The sequence below is a fragment of the Lithobates pipiens genome, unplaced genomic scaffold (assembly GCF_037356315.1).
Source record: "Lithobates pipiens isolate NorthernLeopardFrog02 unplaced genomic scaffold, aLitPip1_a1.2 Scaffold_8, whole genome shotgun sequence".
Taxonomy (NCBI): Eukaryota; Metazoa; Chordata; class Amphibia; order Anura; family Ranidae; genus Lithobates; species Lithobates pipiens.
In genome coordinates, this window is record NW_027507903.1 from 564,379,966 (window position 1) to 564,402,847 (window position 22,882).

Consider the following 22,882-nt stretch of genomic DNA (forward strand, 5'->3'; position numbering starts at 1 on the left):
GACAGAATTTCGAAAAATCCGAAATACTTAGTCCGCCAGACTGCACGCTGAAAAAGTCAGCTGAAGCCCACACACGAGCGGACTGTCCGCTGAAATGTGTTTCGACGGGCTAAGTACGCCATACAGTCCGCCCGTGTGTACGCGGCATTACTTTAACCAGAAATAGTGGCAAATAAATGTTTCTTATAATCCAAAAGTATTTATTTGATTTCACAAGTGACCAAAAAGAAAACAAAAGGCACTTTGGGGGACCAAACAATCCCCCTTTCTCAGATGTTTAGTTTCTAAAGCAGTTTTTAATGGTCTGGGCATAAAGTGTAAGTTCACCTTACAGAAAATCTATAATGTGAACTTACACTGCTTGCTTGGATCTCCCGCTGTCAGACACCAACAAGTCGCTTCACTGGTCCAGGGATTTGAAACCTCTATGGCAGCCTTTCTCAACCTTTTCAACACAGAGGAACCCTTGAAATAGTACTCTGGTCTTGGGAAACCCCTACTAAAAATTAGAAATCTACAACTCATGATACATTAGTGTAATGGTCAGTGGGAAGAACGGTCCTCACACTTGTGGTCATTGGGAAGAATCACCTACTTACAGATAGCTAAAAAGATCAATGGTGTCTGTGGGAACTTATCTGAGAGGCAGAGATTGCCCAATGCTGAAGGAACCCCTAGCAACCTTTGGAGGAACCCTAGGGTTCCGCGGAACCCTGGTTGAGAATTACTGCTCTACGGCTTAATCTCGTGTCCATATTGCTTAGCCAGTACAGATTACAGGAATTCTAATTGGTCAGCACTGTCACATGGATGGTGCTGACCAATCAGAAGCCATCTATACCATACTATCAGTGCTGTGAGGAGAGGAGAGAAAGCCACCAGGATTTCAAATCCCTGGACCACTGAAGTGGCTTGTCAGTGTCTGACAGTGGGGGATCGTGGTAATTTGGTACAGCGGGATTGGGTGGGATGAGGAGGGGGTACAGTGTAAGGTCATCTTACAGATTTTCTGTAAAGGTGAAATTACACTTAAAAGATCCTGGACACCTCAATCAAATCCAGGACAGTATTTAGTGTACACATGTCTGCGTTAGTTGCAGAGCAGCTAGAGCCATATCCCCATATATATCTAGCTCCAACGATACGTGTCCCTATCTTAGACCCACATTATATCCAGGGACTAATGCTAGTTTGTATCCACTTCTTATGTCTGTGGCCTATGCCCAGGAAAATTACTGAGGCCTAGTGGTTTACCACTTGCTTACTGGGCACTTAAACCCCCCTCAGTCCCAGACCAATTTTCAGCTTTCAGCGCTGATGCACTTTGAGTGACAATTACGCGGTCATACAACACTGTACCCAAATGAATTTTTTATCATTTTTTTCCCACAAATAGAGCTTTCTTTTGGTGGTATTTAGTTACAGCTCGGAGTTTTATTTTTTGCTAAACAAACAAAAAAAGATGCAAAAAAAAAAAAAAAAAAAATCATGTTTTAATAGTTTGTTATAAAATTTAGCAAACGGGTCATTTTTCTCCTTCATTGAAGTGCGCTGATTAGGCGGCACTGATAGGCTGCATTGGTGGGCACTGATGGGCTGCATTGGTGGGCACTGATGGGCTGCATTGGTGGGCACTGATAGGCTGCACTGGTGGGCACTGATAGGCATAGTTAAGGTGGCACTAATAGGCACAGATAAGGCGGCACCGATGGGCACAGATAAGGCGGCACTGATGGGCAAAGATGGGCACAGATAAGATGGCACGGATGGGTGGCACGGATAAGTGGCACGGATGGGTGGCACGGATGGGCACTGATAGGTACCACAGATAGATGGGACTGATGGGCACTGATAGGTGGCACTGATAGGTGGCTCTGATAGGTGGCACTGCTGGGCACTGATGGGCGGCACTGCTGGGCACTGATGGGCGGCACTGCTGGGCACTGATGGGCGGCACTGGGGTGCAGCACCTGAGGCAGATTTTGGGTGGCACTGTGGGTGGCACTGCTGGGTGGCACTGTGGGTGGCACTGTGGGCACTGCTGGGTGGCACTGTGGGCACTGCTGGGTGGCACTGTGGGCACTATGGGCACTGCTGGGTGGCACTGACAGGGGGGCACTTACTTTATTTCAGGATGGCACTGCGGGTGGCAGGTGGGCACTGGCAGGGGGCAGGTGTCCTTTTACATTGCTGGCCGTGATCGGGACTGATGTCCCGAACACGGCCGCCGGCGATCGGCTTTTTTTTTTTCTCCTCGCGCTGTCAGCGCGAGGAGGAATACTAGCCGATTACCGGCTCCGTTTTATCACATGATCAGCTGTCATTGGCTGACAGCTGATCACGTGATAAGGGGTCGGGATCGACCCCTTACACGGATCGGTGATCAGGCGAGTCTCACGGACTCGCCGATCACAGAGCGCGCCGCGCGCGCCCCTCAGGGGGCGCGCAGGCCGCTCGTAACCGGGACTACGTCAATAGACGTAGTCCCGAAAATGTGGGTCCGCGCTATTGCCGTCATTTTGCAATAGCGCGGATCCCAAGTGGTTAAATACTTGCCTGCCCATGTAATCTGGGTGCTTGCGTTGAGATCACAGTATCATAATTCTGTATGATACAAGTTCCTTCTCCGAGAGTATAACAGGTTCAAAGATACCCTGTTTCCCCTAAAATAAGACCTAGTGTGATTGTCGGTGATAGCTGCAATAAAAGCCCTACCCCCAAATAAGCCCTAGTTAAAGTCCTTGTAGGTCTTCTTTTCAGGGTAGGGCTTATTTTTGAGGAAACAGAGTAGGGCTTATTTGGGTGGTAGGGCTTATATTGCAGCCAACACCGACAATCACGCTAGGTCTTATTTTAGGGGAAACAGGGTATATGTAATTTTTGGTAGGACTTTAAATATGCCTCAGAGAACCACATTTACACTGTGGTACATTAAAATTTTACTATAGATGTTAGCAGTAAAAATATCAGAATTGTAATCAATTAAAAACGTTCTTGAGATAACACCATATATACAAAAACCTGTGGGTTACATTCTTATAGGATAAACCTATTGATGTCCCAAACTTTTAAGTCAATTGTAAGTTGATCTACGCATTTCGTGGGGTTGCCCGCTTTATCAGGACCGTGTGTATTACATAGAACTTGTAATTACATAAAGCAAACTATGAGAAAGTGAGAAAGCAGAGAAGAAAAGTGTAAATTATTTTGATGTCAACAAATCCATCAAAATATTAATCCAAATAAACTAAAATCCAAATAAAATAAATAATCTCCATTTGGATAAAGAGAAACGAAGAAGAAAGAAAATAACATGTATCTTCATGTATACAGTAATATAAAACACAAGTGCATCTCAAATTTTTTTTATATGATCAAAAAGTTAATTTATTTTAATATTTCAATTTAAAAAGTGAAACTCATATATTATATAGATTCATTACACACAGAGTGACATGTTTCAAATATTGTATATAAAATATATATTTTTTATTTTGATGATAATGGCTTACAGCTAGTGAAAACCCAACATTCAGTATCTCAAAAATGTAGAATATTACATAATGCCAATAAAGAAAAAGGATTTTTAATACAGAAATGTTTTCTTACTGAAAAGTATGTCCATGTACAGTATAATATGCATGCAATACTTGGTCAGGGCTTCTTTTGCATAAATTACTGAATGTGGTGTGACATGGAGGCGATCAGCCTGTGGCACTACTGAGGTGTTATGGAAGGCCAGGTTGCTTTGATAGCGGCCTTCAGCTCGTCTGCATTGTTGGGTCTGGTGTCTGTCATCTTCCTCTTCACAATACCGCTCAGATTCTGTATGGGGCTTAAATTTTGCATTTCATTTCCAAATGAAATGAAAAATTTACTTTCATCCGAAAAGAGGACTTTGGACAACTGAGCAACAGTCCAGTCCTTTTTGTCCAGGTAAGACGCTTTTGACTTTGTCTCTGGTTCAGCTTGGTACAAGGAATGCAACATTTGTAGCCCATGTCCTGGATACATCTGTGTGCCAGCTCTTGAAGCACTGACACCGTCCCCCAATTTTTTGAATGCCCTTTGCTTCACAATTCTCTCAAGGTTGAGGTTATCCCTGTTGCTTGTGCACCTTTTTCTACTACACTTTTTCCTTCCACTCAACTTTCCATTAATATGCTTGGATACAGCACTCTGTGAACAGCGAGCTTCTTTAGCAATGATCTTTTGTGACTTACACACCTTGTGGAGGGTATCAATGATTGTCTTCTGAACAACTGTCAAGTCAGCTGTCTTCCCCATGATTGTGTAACCTACAGTCACCTTTACAGGTGTTTTGAGTTAAACAGCTGATTAGAGTGTGACACCATGAGTCTACAATATTGAACTTTTTCACAATATTCAAATTTTCTGAGATACTGAATTTTGGGTTTTCACTAGGTGTAAGCCATAATTATCAAAATTAAACAAGAGAAATGCTTAAATTATATACATTTTCATGTGTGTAATAAATCTATATTATATATGAGTTTCACTTTTTGAATTGAATAAATTATATAAATTTAGTTTTTGATATTCAAATTTTTTGAGATGCACCTGTATAGTGAGATTATCTTACCTCTGCCTAAAAAAAATATATAGAACATAAGTGGAAGATATCAAAAGGTGTTTGTCTCAAAATGTGCCTGCCAGCTCGTGGGATATGCCATACTATCACATCATGTGACGTCATCCAAATTAAATAAATGCATTTGTTAATTTTTTTTTTTTTTTATTCGTTGACATTCGTTACTCTGTCCATTTGGAGATTCATATACATCAGAGTCTCTGAAAAGGAAATTTTTGTACGCAAAATGATTTAAAAGGAAAAGCACATGTCTAGTGTCACTTAATCACTTAATTTCAAAAATAGTCTAGTGCCCCATACACCCGGTCGGACGTTCCGACCACAAAATCTGTCTGATTTTTTTCAACGGATTTTGGCCGAAACTTGTCTTGCATGCACAAGGTTGCACAAAGTTGTCGGAAAATCCGATCGTTCGGAACGAGGTGATGTACAAAAGGTACAACGGGACTACGTAGAGGCCAGTAGCCAATAGCTTTCGTCTCCAAATTTTTTATGAGCATGCGTGCCACTTTGTGCGTCGGAATTCTCTGCACACGATCGGAAAAGGTCCGAACGGATTTTTGTGTCGGAAAATTTTAGATCCAGCTCTCAAACTTTTTCCGTCGGAAATTCCGACAGAAAAAGTCAGAAGAGCCCACACACGATTGGATTTTCCAATCTGACTTTTTCCGTCGGAATTTCTGACCGTGTGTATGGGGCATAAGACCCATTACAAATTAGCAAATTTAGAAGTCCCCTTGGCTTATATCTAAAGAAAGTGGAGTAATTTTCTGGCTTGCAGCCAAGGGGCCAGGGCAAAGGTTAAAAGTGATGTTAGTTCCTATGGGGAGTTAGTAGGAACTGAGCAATTGTGGGACATACTAGGCCTAGAAATAGTTTAGTAGGGGTGGAAGGGTCTAAGACCCATTACAAATGTGCAAGTCTGGAAGTCCCCTTGGCTTATTTCTAAATAAAGTTGAGTCATTATCTGGCCAGCAGCCAAGGGGCCAGGGCAGAGGTTAAAAATGATGTTAGTTCCTATGGGGAGTTAGTAGGAACTGAGCGATTGTGGGATATACTAGACCTATAAATAGTTTAGTAGAGGTGGAAGGGTGGACATAGAATCAATTGAGGGTGCTGGAGAAGGATCTGGATTATTGCTGAGAGCCTGGGAAACATGCAAAGCTCTCAACTGCCTTTATTTGAAGGGACCTGCAGTTAACCTCCATTTAAGTTACATCTAGCATCCCATTAACCTTAAAGAGGAAGTAAACCCTGATGAGTTTACTTCCTCTTTCATTCCCTGCAAAGGTAAAGCATAATGGACTACTATGCTTCGCATAGTAGCCCATTATGTGTCACTTACCTGAAACAGGAGCCAGCGAAGTCACCGCTGTCCCCTGTAGTCCGGCGCATCCATCTTCCCGGTGGGTCTCGCAGCTCCGCCGCTGTCATTCGGCGAAGCCGCGATGACGTCACTCCCGCTCATGCGCACGGGAGCCGCCACACGCGGCATATCTCCATTGACGGGTGCCGTAGACAGCGGTGCCTGTCTTTCGGCAAATATCTCCTAAACCGCGTAGGTTTAAGAGATATTTCTTGGACCTACAGGTAAGCCTTAATCTAGGCTTACCTGAAGGTCAAAGTGTGTTGTAAGGGTTTACAACCACTTTAATGGAGAGAAAAAAAGTTCTAAGTGTATGTAAAGCCAATAATAAAATGTTGGTTTTAGGTAGAGTGGAGAAGAGATACAATTTGTTGTTTGTTTGCTATTTGTTTCTTATCTGGGGATATTCACTCATTCTTTTTGTCCTGGTGACCATTGTCAGGAAGTCAAAAAGTGATGGTAGACTTAAAATGTAATGTTAACATAAGGGCAGGAGATCAGGGAAAACCTTTCAATGGGGGACACCTGCTTTAATTTTTGGTGAATGTCAGATTGTCTGCTTTATAAATATGCCCCTAAGTGTACAGAATGGGATGACTTTTCCATTCTGTTGGGAAGCAGACTCAGTAGGCCTTGCAGGGCATTGCTAGCTGGCTTTATTAGTGCTCTACTAGGGTCAGTCAGTTGGAGAGGTGGGCATTTGGACTAGATGAGCAAACAAGTATAAATCCAGTCCTTGCCTGTACCCCTCTACCCCAAGTCAGCTGACTCTCAGATTAACTGAAACCCTACCAGATCTGCAGCATGCTACAGAATGTAGCATGGGTAAAAGAGGGTATTTTACATTGATTTAAAAGTTATGTTGGAGTATATATGGTAGATGATGAGATGATGAAGGGTGAGATGGAGGTGATGTACTTACAAGGCAATAACTTGGCTTACAACGGCATTTCTTGAACATAAAGTGGATTTATATCCTTTGTGGCTATTGGGATGTTTATTTAAATGAATTTTTTTTGTGTCTGGAGTTTAGCTTTAGTTATGAGTGTGTAGGGTGTTGCCTTCTTACCAGAAATCATCAAGACTGATTAGGATATCATGAAGTGTAGAACAAAAGAGCAGGAAATAGGAAAATATTACCGCATTCAGTATTGATAGGTTTGTTGTAGCAGGGGGTGCAGGCACATCTCTCATACAATCAGAGATGATATTCAAACATCTTTGGAATGTCCATTCTGCTGCATGGAAGCAAATCAGCAATAGATACCAATGGTCTTTCATATAGATGGTAATGGTATTCAATGTATTGTAAGGCCGCGTACACACGGGCGGATTGTCTGCCCAACTAAGTTCGTCAGACAATCCGACAGATAGTCCGTCCAAACTTTTGAATGAACGGACTTGCCCACACACGGCACTTTTTGAGCGGACTAATACGGCGGACTAAGTCCGCCATACAATCCACTCTACTTTTGAAATGAACGGACTCGCCCACACACGCGGAGGAAAGTCCGCTCATTTCGAGCGCGTCTCCAGGTAGGCGGGGCCCGCGAGGGAGACATCGCTGGCCCCGCCGCCTGGAATGGACTTAAAGGGGAACCCCAACGCCGAAAAAAATCGGCGTGGGGGTCCCCCCCAAGTCCACAACAGACCCTTGTCCGAGCACGCTACCCGGCCGGCCAGGAAAGGGGGGCGAGCGAGCGCCCCCCCCTCCTCCTGAGCCGTACCAGGCCGCGTGCCCTCAACATGGGGGGTGCCTTGGGGAAGGGGGGCCGCGCGCCCCCCCCCCACCCCAAAGCACCTTGTCCCCATGTTGATGAGGACAAGGGCCTCTTCCCGACAACCCTGGCCGTTGGTTGTCGGGGTCTGCGGGCGGGGGGCTTATCGGAATCCGGGAGCCCCCTTTAATAAGGGGGCCCCCGGATACCGGCCTATGTGAATGAGTATGGGGTACAATGTACCCCTACCCATTCACCTGTAAAATAAAAGTACCCAAAAAAAACACAACACACGAGATAAAATATTTTATTGCACAGCTCCGGGGGTCTTCCGTCTTTGGGGGTCTTCTCGCCGGACTCCTCTGCTATCTTCTTGTAGCTCTTTTGCTAGCGGAGGAGTCCGGCTTTCTTCCTCCCCGCCGCCGGCCTCTTCTCCCGACTTCGGGGGTCTTGTCCCCCTCTTCGGTTCTTCTGCCGGGCCACCGCGCCTTCTTATAGCTCTTTTACAGGCGGTGGCCCGGTCTTCTGTCGCCGCTATCACCGCCGCCTTCCGTTCTTCTTCTTCTTCTTCTTCTTCTTCTTCTTCTTCTCCAGGAGATGTTGCCTCGACGATCTCTCCGGCCAGAATGCCAGAGCCGCGCTGCGTGGCCACTTATATAGTGACAATGGGGCGGTGTCACATGGTATATGTCACATGGTGACCCCGCCCCCTTACGATGTCATAGTCCCCATGTGACATCAACCCATGTGACCAACCCATGTGACATATACCATGTCACTATATAAGTGGCCGCGCAGCGCGGCTCTGGCATTCCGGCCGGAGAGATCGTCGAGGCAACATCTCCTGGAGAAGAAGAAGAAGAAGAAGAAGAACGGAAGGCGGCGGCGACAGAAGACCGGGCCACCGCCTGTAAAAGAGCTATAAGAAGGCGCGGTGGCCCGGCAGAAGAACCGAAGAGGGGGACAAGACCCCCGAAGTCGGGAGAAGAGGCCGGCGGGGAGGAAGAAAGCCGGACTCCTCCGCTAGCAAAAGAGCTACAAGAGGATAGCGGAGGAGTCCGGCGAGAAGACCCCCGAAGACGGAAGACCCCCGGAGCTGTGCAATAAAATATTTTATCTCGTGTGTTGTGTTTTTTTTTGGTACTTTTATTTTACAGGTGAATGGGTAGGGGTACATTGTACCCCATACTCATTCACATAGGGTGGGGGGCCGGTATCCGGGGGCCCCCTTATTAAAGGGGGCTCCCGGATTCCGATAAGCCCCCCGCCCGCAGACCCCGACAACCAACGGCCAGGGTTGTCGGGAAGAGGCCCTTGTCCTCATCAACATGGGGACAAGGTGCTTTGGGGTGGGGGGGCCGCGCGGCCCCCCTTCCCCAAGGCACCCCCCATGTTGAGGGCACGCGACCTGGTACGGCTCAGGGTGGGGGGGGTGCTCGCTCGCCCCCCTTTCCTGGCTGGCCGGGTAGCGTGCTCGGACAAGGGTCTGTTGTGGACTTGGGGGGGGGGCCCCCACGCCGATTTTTTTTTTCGGCGTTGGGGTTCCCCTTTAAGTCCATACCAGGCGGCGGGGCCCGCGACGTCTCCTTCGCGGGCCCCGCCTACCTGGATAGCCGCTCGAAATGAGCGGACTTTTCTCCGGGCGGGAAAAGTCCGCTCATTTCGAAAGTACGGCGGACTGGCACACACACGGGCGGATTGTCCGCTGAAACCAAGTTTGGACAGACAATCTTACGGAAATTCCGTAAGACTTAGTCCGCCAGACTGTCCGCTGAAAAAGTCCGCTGAAGCCCACACACGAGCGGACTGTCCGCTGAAATGTGTTTCGGCGGACTAAGTTGGGCAGACAGTCCGCCCGTGTGTACGCGGCCTAAGAAGAACTATTTGAAATAAGATCATTAACCACTTGCTTACTGGGCACTTAAACCCCCCTCAGTCCCAGACCAATTTTCAGCTTTCAGCGCTGATACACTTTGAATGACAATTGCGCGGTCATACAACACTGTACCCAAATGAAATTTTTATCATTTTTTTCCCACAAATAGAGCTTTCTTTTGGTGGTATTTAGTTACAGCTCGGAGTTTTATTTTTTGCTAAACAAACAAAAAAAGATGCAAAAAAAAAAAAAAAAAAATCATGTTTTAATAGTTTGTTATAAAATTTTGCAAACGGGTCATTTTTCTCCTTCATTGAAGTGCGCTGATTAGGCGGCACTGATAGGCTGCATTGGTGGGCACTGATAGGCTGCATTGGTGGGCACTGATGGGCTGCATTGGTGGGCACTGATGGGCTGCATTGGTGGGCACTGATAGGCTGCACTGGTGGGCACTGATAGGCATAGTTAAGGCGGCACTAATAGGCACAGATAAGGCGGCACCGATGGGCACAGATAAGGCGGCACTGATGGGCAAAGATGGGCACAGATAAGATGGCACGGATGGGTGGCACGGATAAGTGGCACGGATGGGTGGCACGGATGGGCACTGATAGGTGGCACTGATAGGTGGCTCTGATAGGTGGCACTGCTGGGCACTGATGGGCGGCACTGCTGGGCACTGATGGGCGGCACTGCTGGGCACTGATGGGCGGCACTGGGGTGCAGCACCTTTGAGGCAGATTTTGGGTGGCACTGTGGGTGGCACTGCTGGGTGGCACTGTGGGTGGCACTGTGGGCACTGCTGGGTGGCACTGTGGGCACTGCTGGGTGGCACTGTGGGCACTATGGGCACTGCTGGGTGGCACTGACAGGGGGGCACTTACTTTATTTCAGGATGGCACTGCGGGTGGCAGGTGGGCACTGGCAGGGGGCAGGTGTCCGCTTACATTGCTGGCCGTGATCGGGACTGATGTCCCGAACACGGCCGCCGGCGATCGGCTTTTTTTTTTTTCTCCTCGCGCTGTCAGCGCGAGGAGGAATACTAGCCGATTACCGGCTCCGTTTTATCACATGATCAGCTGTCATTGGCTGACAGCTGATCACGTGATAAGGGGTCGGGATCGACCCCTTACACGGATCGGTGATCAGGCGAGTCTCAAGGACTCGCCGATCACAGAGCGCGCCGCGCGCGCCCCTCAGGGGGCGCGCAGGCCGCTCGTATCCGGGACGACGTCAATAGACGTCGTCCCGGAAATGTGGGTCCGCGCTGTTGCCGTCATTTTGCAATAGCACGGTACCCAAGTGGTTAAAAGAAATAATTTACCACAGATCCACTTACTGCAATTGCAGTTGGTCATAGCGGGAATAACTCTAATGCTGCATACATACGACCGGACAGGAATTGAGTCCGTCGGGCAGATTTGAAACATGTTCTATTTCAAGGTCCGTCTGATTTTTTTTTTTTTTAAACTATCGGATTATCCCACACACGATCGGATTGTCCGACGGACTGATCCTGTTGGACCTAGTCTGCCAGAAAGTCCTGTCATGTGTACATGGCATAAAAGAGATCCTGGGTCATTCCTGTACCAATATAGGTGCATATGGGACATTGCCACTAAAATGTTGACAACCCCCAAACACAATGATTATACCTCCCTGTGGCACAATAAACTACTCCCAGAGTTCCTCTCGATCCCTGACACAGCGAACATGGGATATATTACCTACACTACATAATTTCAGATGGCACACTTAAAAACTTTGAGAGCCTCCAAAACGAGTTCCTGCTGCCCAATTCCCTACTCTTTAGATTCCTTCAAGTGCGCCACGCAGCTCAAACTCAATTCCCTCAACCTTTACAATAGTATACCCCTAATGTCATTATGGCAATAGTTAAGGGTGAGGATTCACAAAGGCTGATTTCAGATTTTTATATTATGCTCCTAGCCCCATCTTCAACCACGCTAGCTTACAGCCTTAAACCAAGGTTGGAAAGAGAGGTAGGTCCGTTAAAGGACGAGGAGTGGAGTGAAGCACTGGATTCATGCAAGACTATATCCCCCAAACTTTCTGACAGGGTGACCCAGTTGTATATTGTGCACCGAGCATATCTTACCCCCCTAAGAGTCGCCCGATATATTCAACAGTCTTCTACCTCGTGTACAATGTATAACCAGGCGACGGGCACATTCTTCCATTTCATTTGGGCGTGTCCGGTCCTCCAGAGTCTATGGAAACAGATTGTAGATTTCCTCCATGATGACATGGGATCCCCTTTGACCCTCAACCCCAAATAATGACTGCTGGGGATATTCCCCGGCTCCGAGATAGACAAATTCACTAAAATATTCCTCCATGAAACACTGTTTCTGCCAAAAAAATTATAGCCAGACAGTGGATGAGACCCATTCCCCCCAGCTTCAATGACTGGAAAATAGATATAAATAAAACACTTCCCTACAGGAAGTTCATATACATTAACAGAGGTTGTCCAGACAAGTACAACAAGATCTGGGATAGGTGGCTTGCGTCCGCGGACACATGGACTGGGGGAACATAAAGCCAGAACTCCTCCCAACGCAGAATCTTATGAATAGTATAGACAAAAGGTTTTTCACCCAATCGATTGTAGCTGAGTCCATTGTTCAATCCGTATAATTTCCTGTCATGTGTTTATATGTACATAAGCCACATATTTTTCTTGTATGAATTTCTCCAGTATTGCCTTATAACCTGCAGGAATATGTTCAAACTGTAAATTGTTCAATAAAAAACTTTTTTCGAAAAATAAATAAATAAATAATTTATTCAGTGTATCCATTGTTATTAACCACTTGACCTCCAGAAGATTTACTCGGCCCCCAGCTACTTTACTAAACTAGACTCAAAATATCAACCAAATCGTTTGTCTTCGTTCCTCCCAAGACCTCCTACTCTCTAGCTCCCTTGTCGCCTCCTCTCATGCTCATCTCCAGGACTTTTCTTGAGCCATACCTATCCAATGGAATTCCCTACCCCAATCTGTGTGTCTCCTTCTCTGTCTACTTTTGAACAATCCCTGAAAACCCTTCTCTTCAGAGAAGCCTTTCCTGACCCCACCTATCAACTGTTCTTTTATTTTCTCCATCAGCTCATCCTCTACAGTTACTATCTTTTGTATCACTTGACCCTCCCTCTTAGATTGTAAGCTCTAACAAGAAGGGCCCTCTGATTCCTCCTGTATTAAATTGTATTGTAACTGTACTGTCTGCCCCCACGTTGAAAAGTGCTGTGCAAACTATTGACACTATACAAATCCTGTATAATAATAATACTGATATAACACAATTCAATACAAGAGGGTAAGGAGGACCCTGCATATGGTAGCTTACAATCCAATAAGAATGTTATCAGTTTTTTCTACCCCGGATAACTAACCCTAGAGTTTTTGTCTACTTTTTTTGATAGAGCTTGTTTTGGTTTTGTTTTTAGTCAGGTTTTGTTTTTGACTAATATTGCAACTTAATTGCACAGCAGTGCATTTTTTATGTATATATTTATAGTGTTTGCTGATATGTGGAATTTTGCAGTGTAAGGAAGGGTTATTGTTATTTTTGTCCTCTAGATCTCTATTATGTATTCACAACAGTCCCGGCTGCTATGATACGCCAGTTATATAAAACAGTGTGTGTACCCTTTATATTTTAGGCTGAACATAAAAGGCTGGCTCTAATGGCCTAATTTGGCTATATAGGGTCGCAACTAGCAGATGATAAAAAGCATTACTGACATCACAGATAGAAATGTTCTCTGATTTATATTTCCAAGCTTCTATTAAAAATAGAGATGTCTTAGAACAGTGCTGTCCACTGGCCGAATCACTAGCTACACTGCTGCTGGTCTTGACATTTCAGAGGTTAGGCAAGTATCTGTCCGTCCATTGTTTTCCAGAAGATATCTCCTTACCTAAAGAAAAATTAAATGACAGCAGCTACAAAAATTGGGGACACCATTCTCACCCATGCAATAATTGAAGAATTAGGAGCATGTAGCTGTCAGATAAAATAACACTTCAGATATGTTGGGGAGGAGGAGGATAACCGGTACTTTAAAAGTGAAGGTCCGTTTTAGGGTGAATCTGTGGCCAGGATTTACATATTCTTAGAAAACAGCACATGAGCTTTAAAACAAGACCTCACTAACCTCTGTAGCTGCAGGCTCTGTGGGACAATTCATCCTCAAAATCCTCTTTTAAATACATTTTAAACCTGTTTGGGTAGCATTGTCCCATGTGTTGTATGTTATTATTGTATAAGTTTCATTTGTCTTTCTGAACAACTTCCTGCATCTGTGATAGCTATTTTACATGTTATCTATATTGTGCCACTTATTATTAGTATTAATATTATTATTAATAACAATAATAATAATAAAAAGAAGAAGAAACTATTCTATGGCACCATTACTCCTCAATTACTAGGAGATAATATTACTAATATATAAATATATAACACATGGTAAAAATTGATGTCTTCATAATCAGACCATTTTAATGGTTAATGCTCTTTGCATTCTCAATAACCCAATCAATTTTTTTCACCACAGATCCATGTTTGCACTGAGAAGAGAGAGGAAGGGACAGGTGGGGAGGTGAGAGTGGCCTGGAACAGCAAAGAGATGGAGAAAGAAGACGGGACAATTGTTGGTGCTCAGAATGAGGAGCTGCAGGGTTTGGATGGAGGAGAATTACCTGGGGTGGATGGTGACAAAGGAGAAACAGCAGGGCTGGAAAATGAGAGAGAACGCCTGCGAAGAGAGATCTGCAGGGAACTGAAGATTAAGGAAGGGGCAGAAAAGCTTCGCAAGGCCACCACAGAGCGTAAGAACCTGGGACATGTAGAGACCATGCTGAGGACATGTGAGCGAAGGCTTGACAGTTTAAAGCAAGAACTGGAAGAACTTGAAACCTGTCCAACATCCCCTGGACCTAATTCAGGTACTTACCTCTAAGCATTCAGATATACCTGTCACCTCTGAAAAATCTCCTAAAATGGTTTCAGCAATTAGGAAAGTAACATGTACCTAAAAAGGTCTTCTCCATCATTCTGAGACTCTAAATCTTAATGGGCTCTCCTATGCAAACTACAACATGTACAATATACACTGTGATGAAGAATTGTCCTTCTCCATCACACCTATAGTGCTTTCCTATTGGCCAGGTTGCCCATCGTAGTCATGGATCAGGTAGGCAGTAAGTGATCCCTCGAAACTGCAGGGTCTACTTATTAATTAGAGTGCCCCCTGGGATTCTTTGTTCCCAATGTTCTTATGCCCCGTACACACGAGAGGACTTATGTCCGACAGACTTCCAAAGGAGTTCCGCCGGAGTTCCGACGGAGTTCCGACGGAGTTCTGACAGACTTTTCGGCCGAACGGACTTGGCCACACACGATCACACTAAACTCCGACGGATTCGAACGTGATGACGTACGACCCGACTCGAATAAGGAAGTTCATAGCCAGTAGCCAATAGCTGCCCTAGCGTCGGTTTTAGTCCGTCGGAGTAGCATACACACGAGCGGAGTTTTCGAAGGGGACCGGGTCCGGCGGAGTTCCTTCGGGAAAATTTGAAGCATGCTTCATTTCTAAAGTCCGTCAGACTTTGGCGAATCAAAAGTCCGTTGCAGCCCACACACGATCGGATAGTCTGACGGACTCGGTCCTTCGGACTTTGGATGTTGAAAAGTCCTCTCGTGTGTACGGGGCATTAGGAAAACTTTTGCAGGCACTGTAACTAGCAGAGGTATAAAAGATCTGGGTTGCCTCTGTTTTCAAATGTTGGTCAGGACTGAGCAGCTGAGAAGGCCTCCTCCAGAGCCAAATATATGTATACAGCAGTGCATCATGAGTTTACATAGCACCCATCGCTGTTTACCGCCTTGGTACACAGCCTGTAGGACAACATTCTAAATGTAGCCTCTCAATACATTTTGAGGATCTGCAGATTGTTATAAGTGACATTTATTCAATATTGAGTGGTCTATTGAGAAATATATCCCCCAAAAAATTCAGCCCAATGGTCCCAGAGGTCCTATAGATCTGTGAGACCTAAGGGTTTCAGCATAAAAAATACCAACCCCTAAAGTGTATCTAAACTCAACAACAAAATATTAACATGTTGCAGCTTAACAGTCCTTAACTGTGATGGCTACATTTGTTTTCCTTTTAAAGGCTTTTTTTCGCTTTATTTTCCTTTGATTATCCTGCCAGTAACACACTTCTTGCCAGAATCAGGGGTCAAGCTCAAAGACCAGTTGCTATAGCAGTTACGTGACTACCACTCACCAGTAGTACACAGGCAGTCACCCTGATGGATGACACGGGCTCATCTGAGGTGTGAAGTCTACAGTGGTGTGAAAAAGTGTTTGCCCCCTTCCTCATTTCCTGTTCCTTTGCATGTTTGTCACACTTAAGTGTTTCGGAACATCAAACCAATTTAAACAATAGTCAAGGACAACACAAGTAAACACAAAATGCAATTTGTAAATGAAGGTGTTTATTATTAAAGGTGAAAAAAAATCCAAACCATCATGGCCCTGTGTGAAAAAGTGATTGCCCCCCTTGTTAAAACATACTATAACTGTGGTTGTCCACACCTGAGTTCAATTTCTCTAGCCACACCCAGGCCTGATTATTGCCACACCTGTTCACAATCAAGGCATCACTTAAATAGGAGCTGCTTGACACAGTAAGGTCCACCAGAAGATCCTTAAAAGCTACACATCATGCCGAGACCCAAAGAAATTCAGGAACAATTGAGAAAGAAAGCAATTGAGATCTATCAGTCTGGAAAGGGTTATAAAGCCATTTCCAAAGCTTTGGGAATCCAGCGAACCACAGTGAGAGCCATTATCCACAAATGGCGAAGACATGGAACAGTGGTGAACCTTCCCAGGAGTGGCCGGCCGCCCAAAATTACCCCAAGAGCGCAGCGACGACTCATCCAAGAGGTCACAAAAGACCCCACAACAACGTCCAAGGAACTGCAGGCCTCACTTGCCTCAGTTAAGGTCAGCGTTCATGCCTCCACCATCAGGAAAAGACTGGGCAAAAATGGCCTGCATGGCAGAGTTCCAAGGAGAAAACCACTGCTGAGCAAAAAGAACATCAAAGCTCGTCTCAATTTCTCCACAACACATCTTGATGATCCCCAAGACTTTTGGGACAACATTCTGTGGACCGATGAGACAAAAGTGGAACTCTTTGGAAGGTGTGTGTCCAAGTATATCTGGCGTAGAAGGAACACTGCATTTCATAAAAAGAACATTATACCAACAGTAAAATATGGTGGTGGTAGTGTGATGGTCTGGGGCTGTTTTGCTGCTTCAGGACCTGGAAGACTTGCCGTGATAAAAGGAACTATGAATTCTGCTGTCTACCAAGAGATCCTGAAGGAGAATGTCCGACCATCTGTTCGTGTACTCAAGCTGAAACGAACTTGGGTTCTGCAGCAGGACAATGATCCTAAACACACCAGCAAGTAGACTACCGAATGGCTGAAGAAAAACAAAATGAAGACTTTGGAGTGGCCTAGCCAAAGTCCTGACCTGAATCCTATTGAGATGTTGTGGTATGACCTTAAAAAGGCCGTTCATGCTCGAAAACCCTCTAATGTAACTGAATTAGGACAATTCTGCAAAGATGAGTGGGACAAAATTCCTCCAGGACGCTGTAAAAGCCTCATTGCAAGTTATCGCAAACGCTTGGTTGCAGTTGTTGCTGCTAAAGGTGGCCCAACCAGTTATTAGGTTTAGGGGGCAATCACTTTTTCACACAGGGCCATGATGGTTTGGATTTTTTTTCACCTTTAATAATAAACACCTTCATTTACAAATTGCATTTTGTGTTTACTTGTGTTGTCCTTGACTATTGTTTAAATTGGTTTGATGTTCCGAAACACTTAAGTGTGACAAACATGCAAAGGAACAGGAAATGAGGAAGGGGGCAAACACTTTTTCACACCACTGTAAGTACTAACCAGTGTTCACCAGAGTGCCTGATGGTGGAGGTTTAGCTGCATGTTAGTACCAGGTCACGGTCCTTATGATTGCCCCACCAGCAGGTGAGCAAGCTGGGGTCCAATAGCAGATAAGCAGGTAAGGATCCCAACAGAAGCATAGTCAGTAAACAAGCTATAGGTCAGTAACGAGTAGTTGCAGGTTGAGATAAGGCAGAAGAGTAAAAATATATATTTGGAAATATATGAACTCCTGCACTTATGGAGAGAATCAGACGAGGAGAACTGCAGCCTTTACCAATAAATCCACCTAGGTGGAGATAGAAAAAATACAAAATAGGAGGGTAGAAGTGGCGCTGGTGTGGAGTGTTTTAAACCCCTGGCTTGTCAAGGGGTCTAAATCTATAGAGTGAATTCCTGGTGTAATAACTGTGCAAATGATACAAAAAAATAAGCCAAATAAACGTGCTTGTGATTATTGAAACAATCTAGTATAATACTTCTGGAATGCAGATTAATGAACACTCCAACCCATAATTAATATATTCCTCCTATGTAAAAAACACACAATACGCATATTGCATATGCATATTTTCAGGAAAAAATACACTAAAGTGAATTTTAGTGCAAACAAACACAATATAAAACCAATTTTTTGGGTAAAAAAATTAAAGATTGGGTTGCATTGAGTAAGTAGATACCAAGCATGTGAAGTCTTAAAATTGCACATGCCCGTGCAATACTGAAAACTATCGTACCCCAAATTCTCCATAGGTGACACTTTAAAAGCCTTTACAAATGATCAGTTTAGAGTTAACCGTGATTATGGCGCTAAAATTATTGCTCTCGCTACAATGTTCCAGAATGGTAGTGCAGTTGATTTCACATGCACGCGCTCATCGATTTTTGTATGAGTTGTTTGCCCTACAAAAGTGATCGGACCCACCTGATCACTTGCATCAGAAAGCCCTTTGCCAGCTACAGCAGCTGTGACCTTGATTTACCACTTATCTACCATGCCTGCTGTTTTATAAATATGCCTTGGTAGACAAGTGGTTAAAGGAAATCTATGGTCACAGCAATACACTTTTATTTTATAATATCAGCATTGTAATAACATAACAAACAATAGCTATTTTTGTCAGTCCAAAACATGTTTTACTCGAAAAATCATCTTTTACGTTTCAAGTTCTGCCTGTCTGCTGGGCGTCTGTTTCCACAACTTCCTGGATTCTCTGCATGCTTCGCAGCTTCTACCCTGCTGTTTACTGTCAATTTCTAAGGACTTACATATCTCATGGTACCTTGCTGCTTGTAAGCTGTGATTCCTGTAATGCAGATGTAGGCAACATTTGAGAGGTGGATATCTACAATATGAAAGAGATGAAAGATCACCGGGCTTTGTCACCCTTTTTTAACCACTTGCCAACTGGCTCACGCGGATATACAATGGCAAAGTGGCACGGGTGCGCAAAACAACATACCCATACGTCGCTGCGTCACCGGGGGCTAGCAGGCGCATGCGAGCCCGCCATTCGCGTTTGCGCTCGCCACATGCTGCAGGAGCATGCCCACGGGTCCCGTGGACTTGATGTCCGCCGGTGGCCCGCGATCATGACATGGAGAGGCAGAACAGGGAGATGCCTATGTAAACAAAGGATTTCCATGTTCTGCCTAGCAACATGACAGGGATCTACTGCTCCCAGACTCGGGAGCAGTGATCTCTTACATGTTCTAGTCAGCCCATCCCCCCTACAGTTAGAACACAGTGAGGGAACACAGTTAACCCCTTGATCGCCCCCTAGTGTTTAACTCCTTCCCTGGCAGTTACACAGTAATCAGTGAATTTTTATAGCAATGATCGCTGTATAAATTCCAATGGTCTCAAAATACTGTCAAAAGTGTCCGATCTGTCCGACGCAGCCACGATAAAATGTTGCAGTTACGATAAAAATCGCAGATCTCCGCCATTACTAATAAAAATGCCATAAATCTATCCCCTATTTTGTAGACGCAATAACTTTTGCGCAAACCAATCAATATCCGCTTATTGCGATTTTTTTTTTTACCAAACATATGTAGAAGAATACATATTGGCCTAAACTGAGGAAGGAATTTTTTTTCATATTTTTTGGGGGATATTTATTATTGCAAAAAGTAAAAAATATAGCTTTTTTTTCAAAATGTTCAAAATAAAAACCGCAGAGGTGATCAAATACCACCAAAAAAAATCTCTATTTGTGGGGGAAAAAAAGACCACAATTTTGTTAGGGTACAATGTCAAACGACCGTGCAATTGTCAGTTAAATTGACCCAATGCCGTATCGCAAAAAAGGGCTTGGTCAGGGGGTTAAATCTTTCCGGGGCTGAAGGGGTTAAAGAAATTGAAGGCCTAACTTAATAGTAAGGAAAACTTAAAAAAGATATTAAAACAAATGTCACTGCAAAAATATAAATGTAGTCTACAATTGACAGTGTCAGTAGGACAGTGAACGGTGTGTGGACGCTTCAGTAGGACAAAGGATTGTGTCAACAGAGCAGAGGACTGTGTCAGCAGAGCAGAGGACAGTGTCAGCAGGGCAGAGGACGGTGTCAGCAGAGCAGAGGATGGTGTCAGTACAGCAGAGGACTGTCTCAGTGGGGCAGAGGACTGTGTCAGTAGGGCAGAGGACTGTGTCAGTAGGGCAGAGGACTGTGTTAGTAGGGCAGAGGACTGTGTCAGCGGGGCAGAAGACTGTGTCAGCGGGGCAGAGGACTGTGTCAGCAGGGCAGAGGACTGTGTTAGTAGGGCAGAGGACTGTGTCAGCGGGGCAGAGGACTGTGTCAGCAGGGCAGAGGACTGTGTCAGTAGAGCAGAGGACTGTGTGGGTAGGGCAGAGGACTGTGTGGGTAGGGCAGAGGACTGTGTCAGTAGAGCAGAGGATTCATTTTTTATTTATATTTTCTACAATTTTTTTGTGTCAGCAGAGCAGAGGACCGTGTCAGCAGGGCAGAGGACTGTGTCAGTAGAGCAGAGAACTGTGCCAGTAGAGCAGAGGACTGTGTCAGCAGGGCAGAGGACTGTGTCAGTAGAGCAGAGGACTGTGTCAGTAGAGCAGGGAACTGTGCCAGTAGAGCAGAGGACTGTGTCAGTAGGGCAGAGGACTGTGTGAATAGGGCAGAGGACTGTGTCAGCAGGGCAGAGGACTGTGTCAGCAGGGCAGAGGACTGTGTCAGTAGAGCAGAAGACTGTATCAGTGGGGCAGATGACTGTGTCAGCCGAGCAGAGGATGAATTTTTTTATTATTTTCTACAATTTTTTTGTGTCAGCAGAGCATAGGACGGTGTCAGCGGGGCAGAGGACTGTTTCAGCAGGGCAGAGGACTGTGTCAGTAGAGCAGAGGACTGTGTCAGTAGAGCAGAGAAATGTGTCAGCAGGGCAGAGGACTGTGTCAGTAGAGCAGAGGACTGTGTCAGTAGAGCAGAGGACTGTGTCAACAGGGCAGAGGACTGTGTCAACAGGGCAGAGGACTGTGTCAATAGGGCAGAGGACTGTGTCAGTAGAGCAGAAGACTGTGTCAGCAGAGCAGAGGATTAATTTTTTTATTATTTTCTACAATTTTTTTGTGTCAGCAGAGCAGAGGACGGTGTCAGTGGGGCAGAGGACTGTTTCAGCAGGGCAGAGGACTGTGTCAGTAGAGCAGAGAAATGTGTCAACAGGGCAGAGGACTGTGTCAGTAGAGCAGAGAAATGTGTCAGCAGGGCAGAGGACTGTGTCAGTAGGGCAGAGGACTGTGTCAGTAGGGCAGAGGACTGTGTCAGCAGGGCAGAGGAATATGTCAGTAGAGCAGAGAACTGTGTCGGTAGGGCAGAGGACTGTGTCAGTAGAGCAGAGGACTGTGTCAGTAGGGCAGAGGACTGTGTCAGTAGGGCAGAGGACTGTGTCAGCGGAGCAGAGGACTGTGTCAGTAGAGCAGAGGATTCATTTTTTTTTATTATTTTCTACAATTTTTTTGTGTCAGCAGGGCAGAGGACGGTGTCAGCAGGGCAGAGGACTGTGTCAGTAGAGCAGAGGACTGTGTCAGTAGAGCAGAGGACTGTGTCAGTAGAGCAGAGGACTGTGTCAGTAGGGCAGAGGACTGTGTCAGTAGAGTAGAGGACTGTGTTAGTAGGGCAGAGGACTGTGTTAGCAGAGCAGAGGATTCATTTTTTTATTATTCTCTACAATTTTTTTGTGTCAGCAGAGCAGAGGACTGTTTCAGCAGGGCAGAGGACTGTGTCAGCGGAGCAGAGGACTGTGTCAGTAGAGCAGAGGATTCATTTTTTTTTTATTATTTTCTACAATTTTTTTGTGTCAGCAGGGCAGAGGACGGTGTCAGCAGGGCAGAGGACTGTGTCAGTAGGGCAGAGGACTGTGTCAGTAGAGTAGAGGACTGTGTCAGTAGGGCAGAGGACTGTGTTAGCAGAGCAGAGAATGAATTTTTTTTATTATTCTCTACAATTTTTTTGTGTCAGCAGAGCAGAGGACAGTGTCAGCAGGGCAGAGGACAGTGTCAGCAGGGCAGAGAACTGTTTCAGCAGGGCAGAGGACTGTGTCAGTAGAGCAGTGAACTGTGTCAGTAGGGCAGGGGACTGTGTCAGTAGGGCAGGGGACTGTGTCAGTAGAGCAGAGGACTGTCAGTGGGGCAGAGGACTGTGTCAGTAGAGCAGAGGACTGTGTCGGTGGGGCAGAGGACTGTGTCAGCAGAGGATTCATTTTTTTTTATTATTTTCTACAATTTTTTTGTGTCAGCAGAGCAGAGGACTGTGTCAGCAGGGCAGAGAAATGTGCCAGCAGGGCAGAGGACTGTATCAGTAGAGCAGAGGACTGTGGCAGCAGGGCAGAGGACTGTGTTAGTAGAGCAGAAGACTTTGTCAGTAGGGCAGAGGACTGTGTCAGTGGGGCAGAGGACTGTGTCAGTAGAGCAGAGGATTAATTATTTTTTATTATTTTCGAAAATAATTTAGGCGCTCTGTTGAGGGGCTCTAAACAGATCCCCGATGTCTCACTTTTGAGACAGAGAAATGGGCTAAGGACAGAGGTTCCTGAGTCCCTTTCTCTGCAGCCTCAGTTGCATTGGGCAGTGAATGAATGGGAAGTGCTCTGTGCTGAGCAGCTTCCTGTTCATTCACAAACTAAAGTATGGTAAACATGGAATACTCACAGTGTTCATTCAGAATAGGAAGAGGATGGTAAATTACATATTTACCAGTTCCTTCCTCTGCTCTGCATCCTGAAATGATCCGCCACAGTGGAGAGGATGAGAAGTCAGCAGCACTGAAGGGGGACCAA

General features: G+C 45.4%; 1 protein-coding gene across 4 annotated transcripts in view; it reads left to right on the plus strand.

The window, feature by feature from the left end:
• LOC143960998 (serine/threonine-protein kinase N1-like) overlaps positions 1-22,882 on the plus strand; it is a 189,785-nt gene that overhangs the window by 53,310 nt on the left and 113,593 nt on the right. For all 4 annotated transcript variants that reach the window (XM_077470094.1, XM_077470093.1, XM_077470092.1 and 1 more), the window contains exon 2: positions 14,160-14,550. In XM_077470094.1, the coding sequence (XP_077326220.1) occupies positions 14,232-14,550 (319 nt within the window). In that variant the 5' untranslated portion in view covers positions 14,160-14,231. The remainder of the gene's footprint in view (positions 1-14,159; positions 14,551-22,882) is intronic.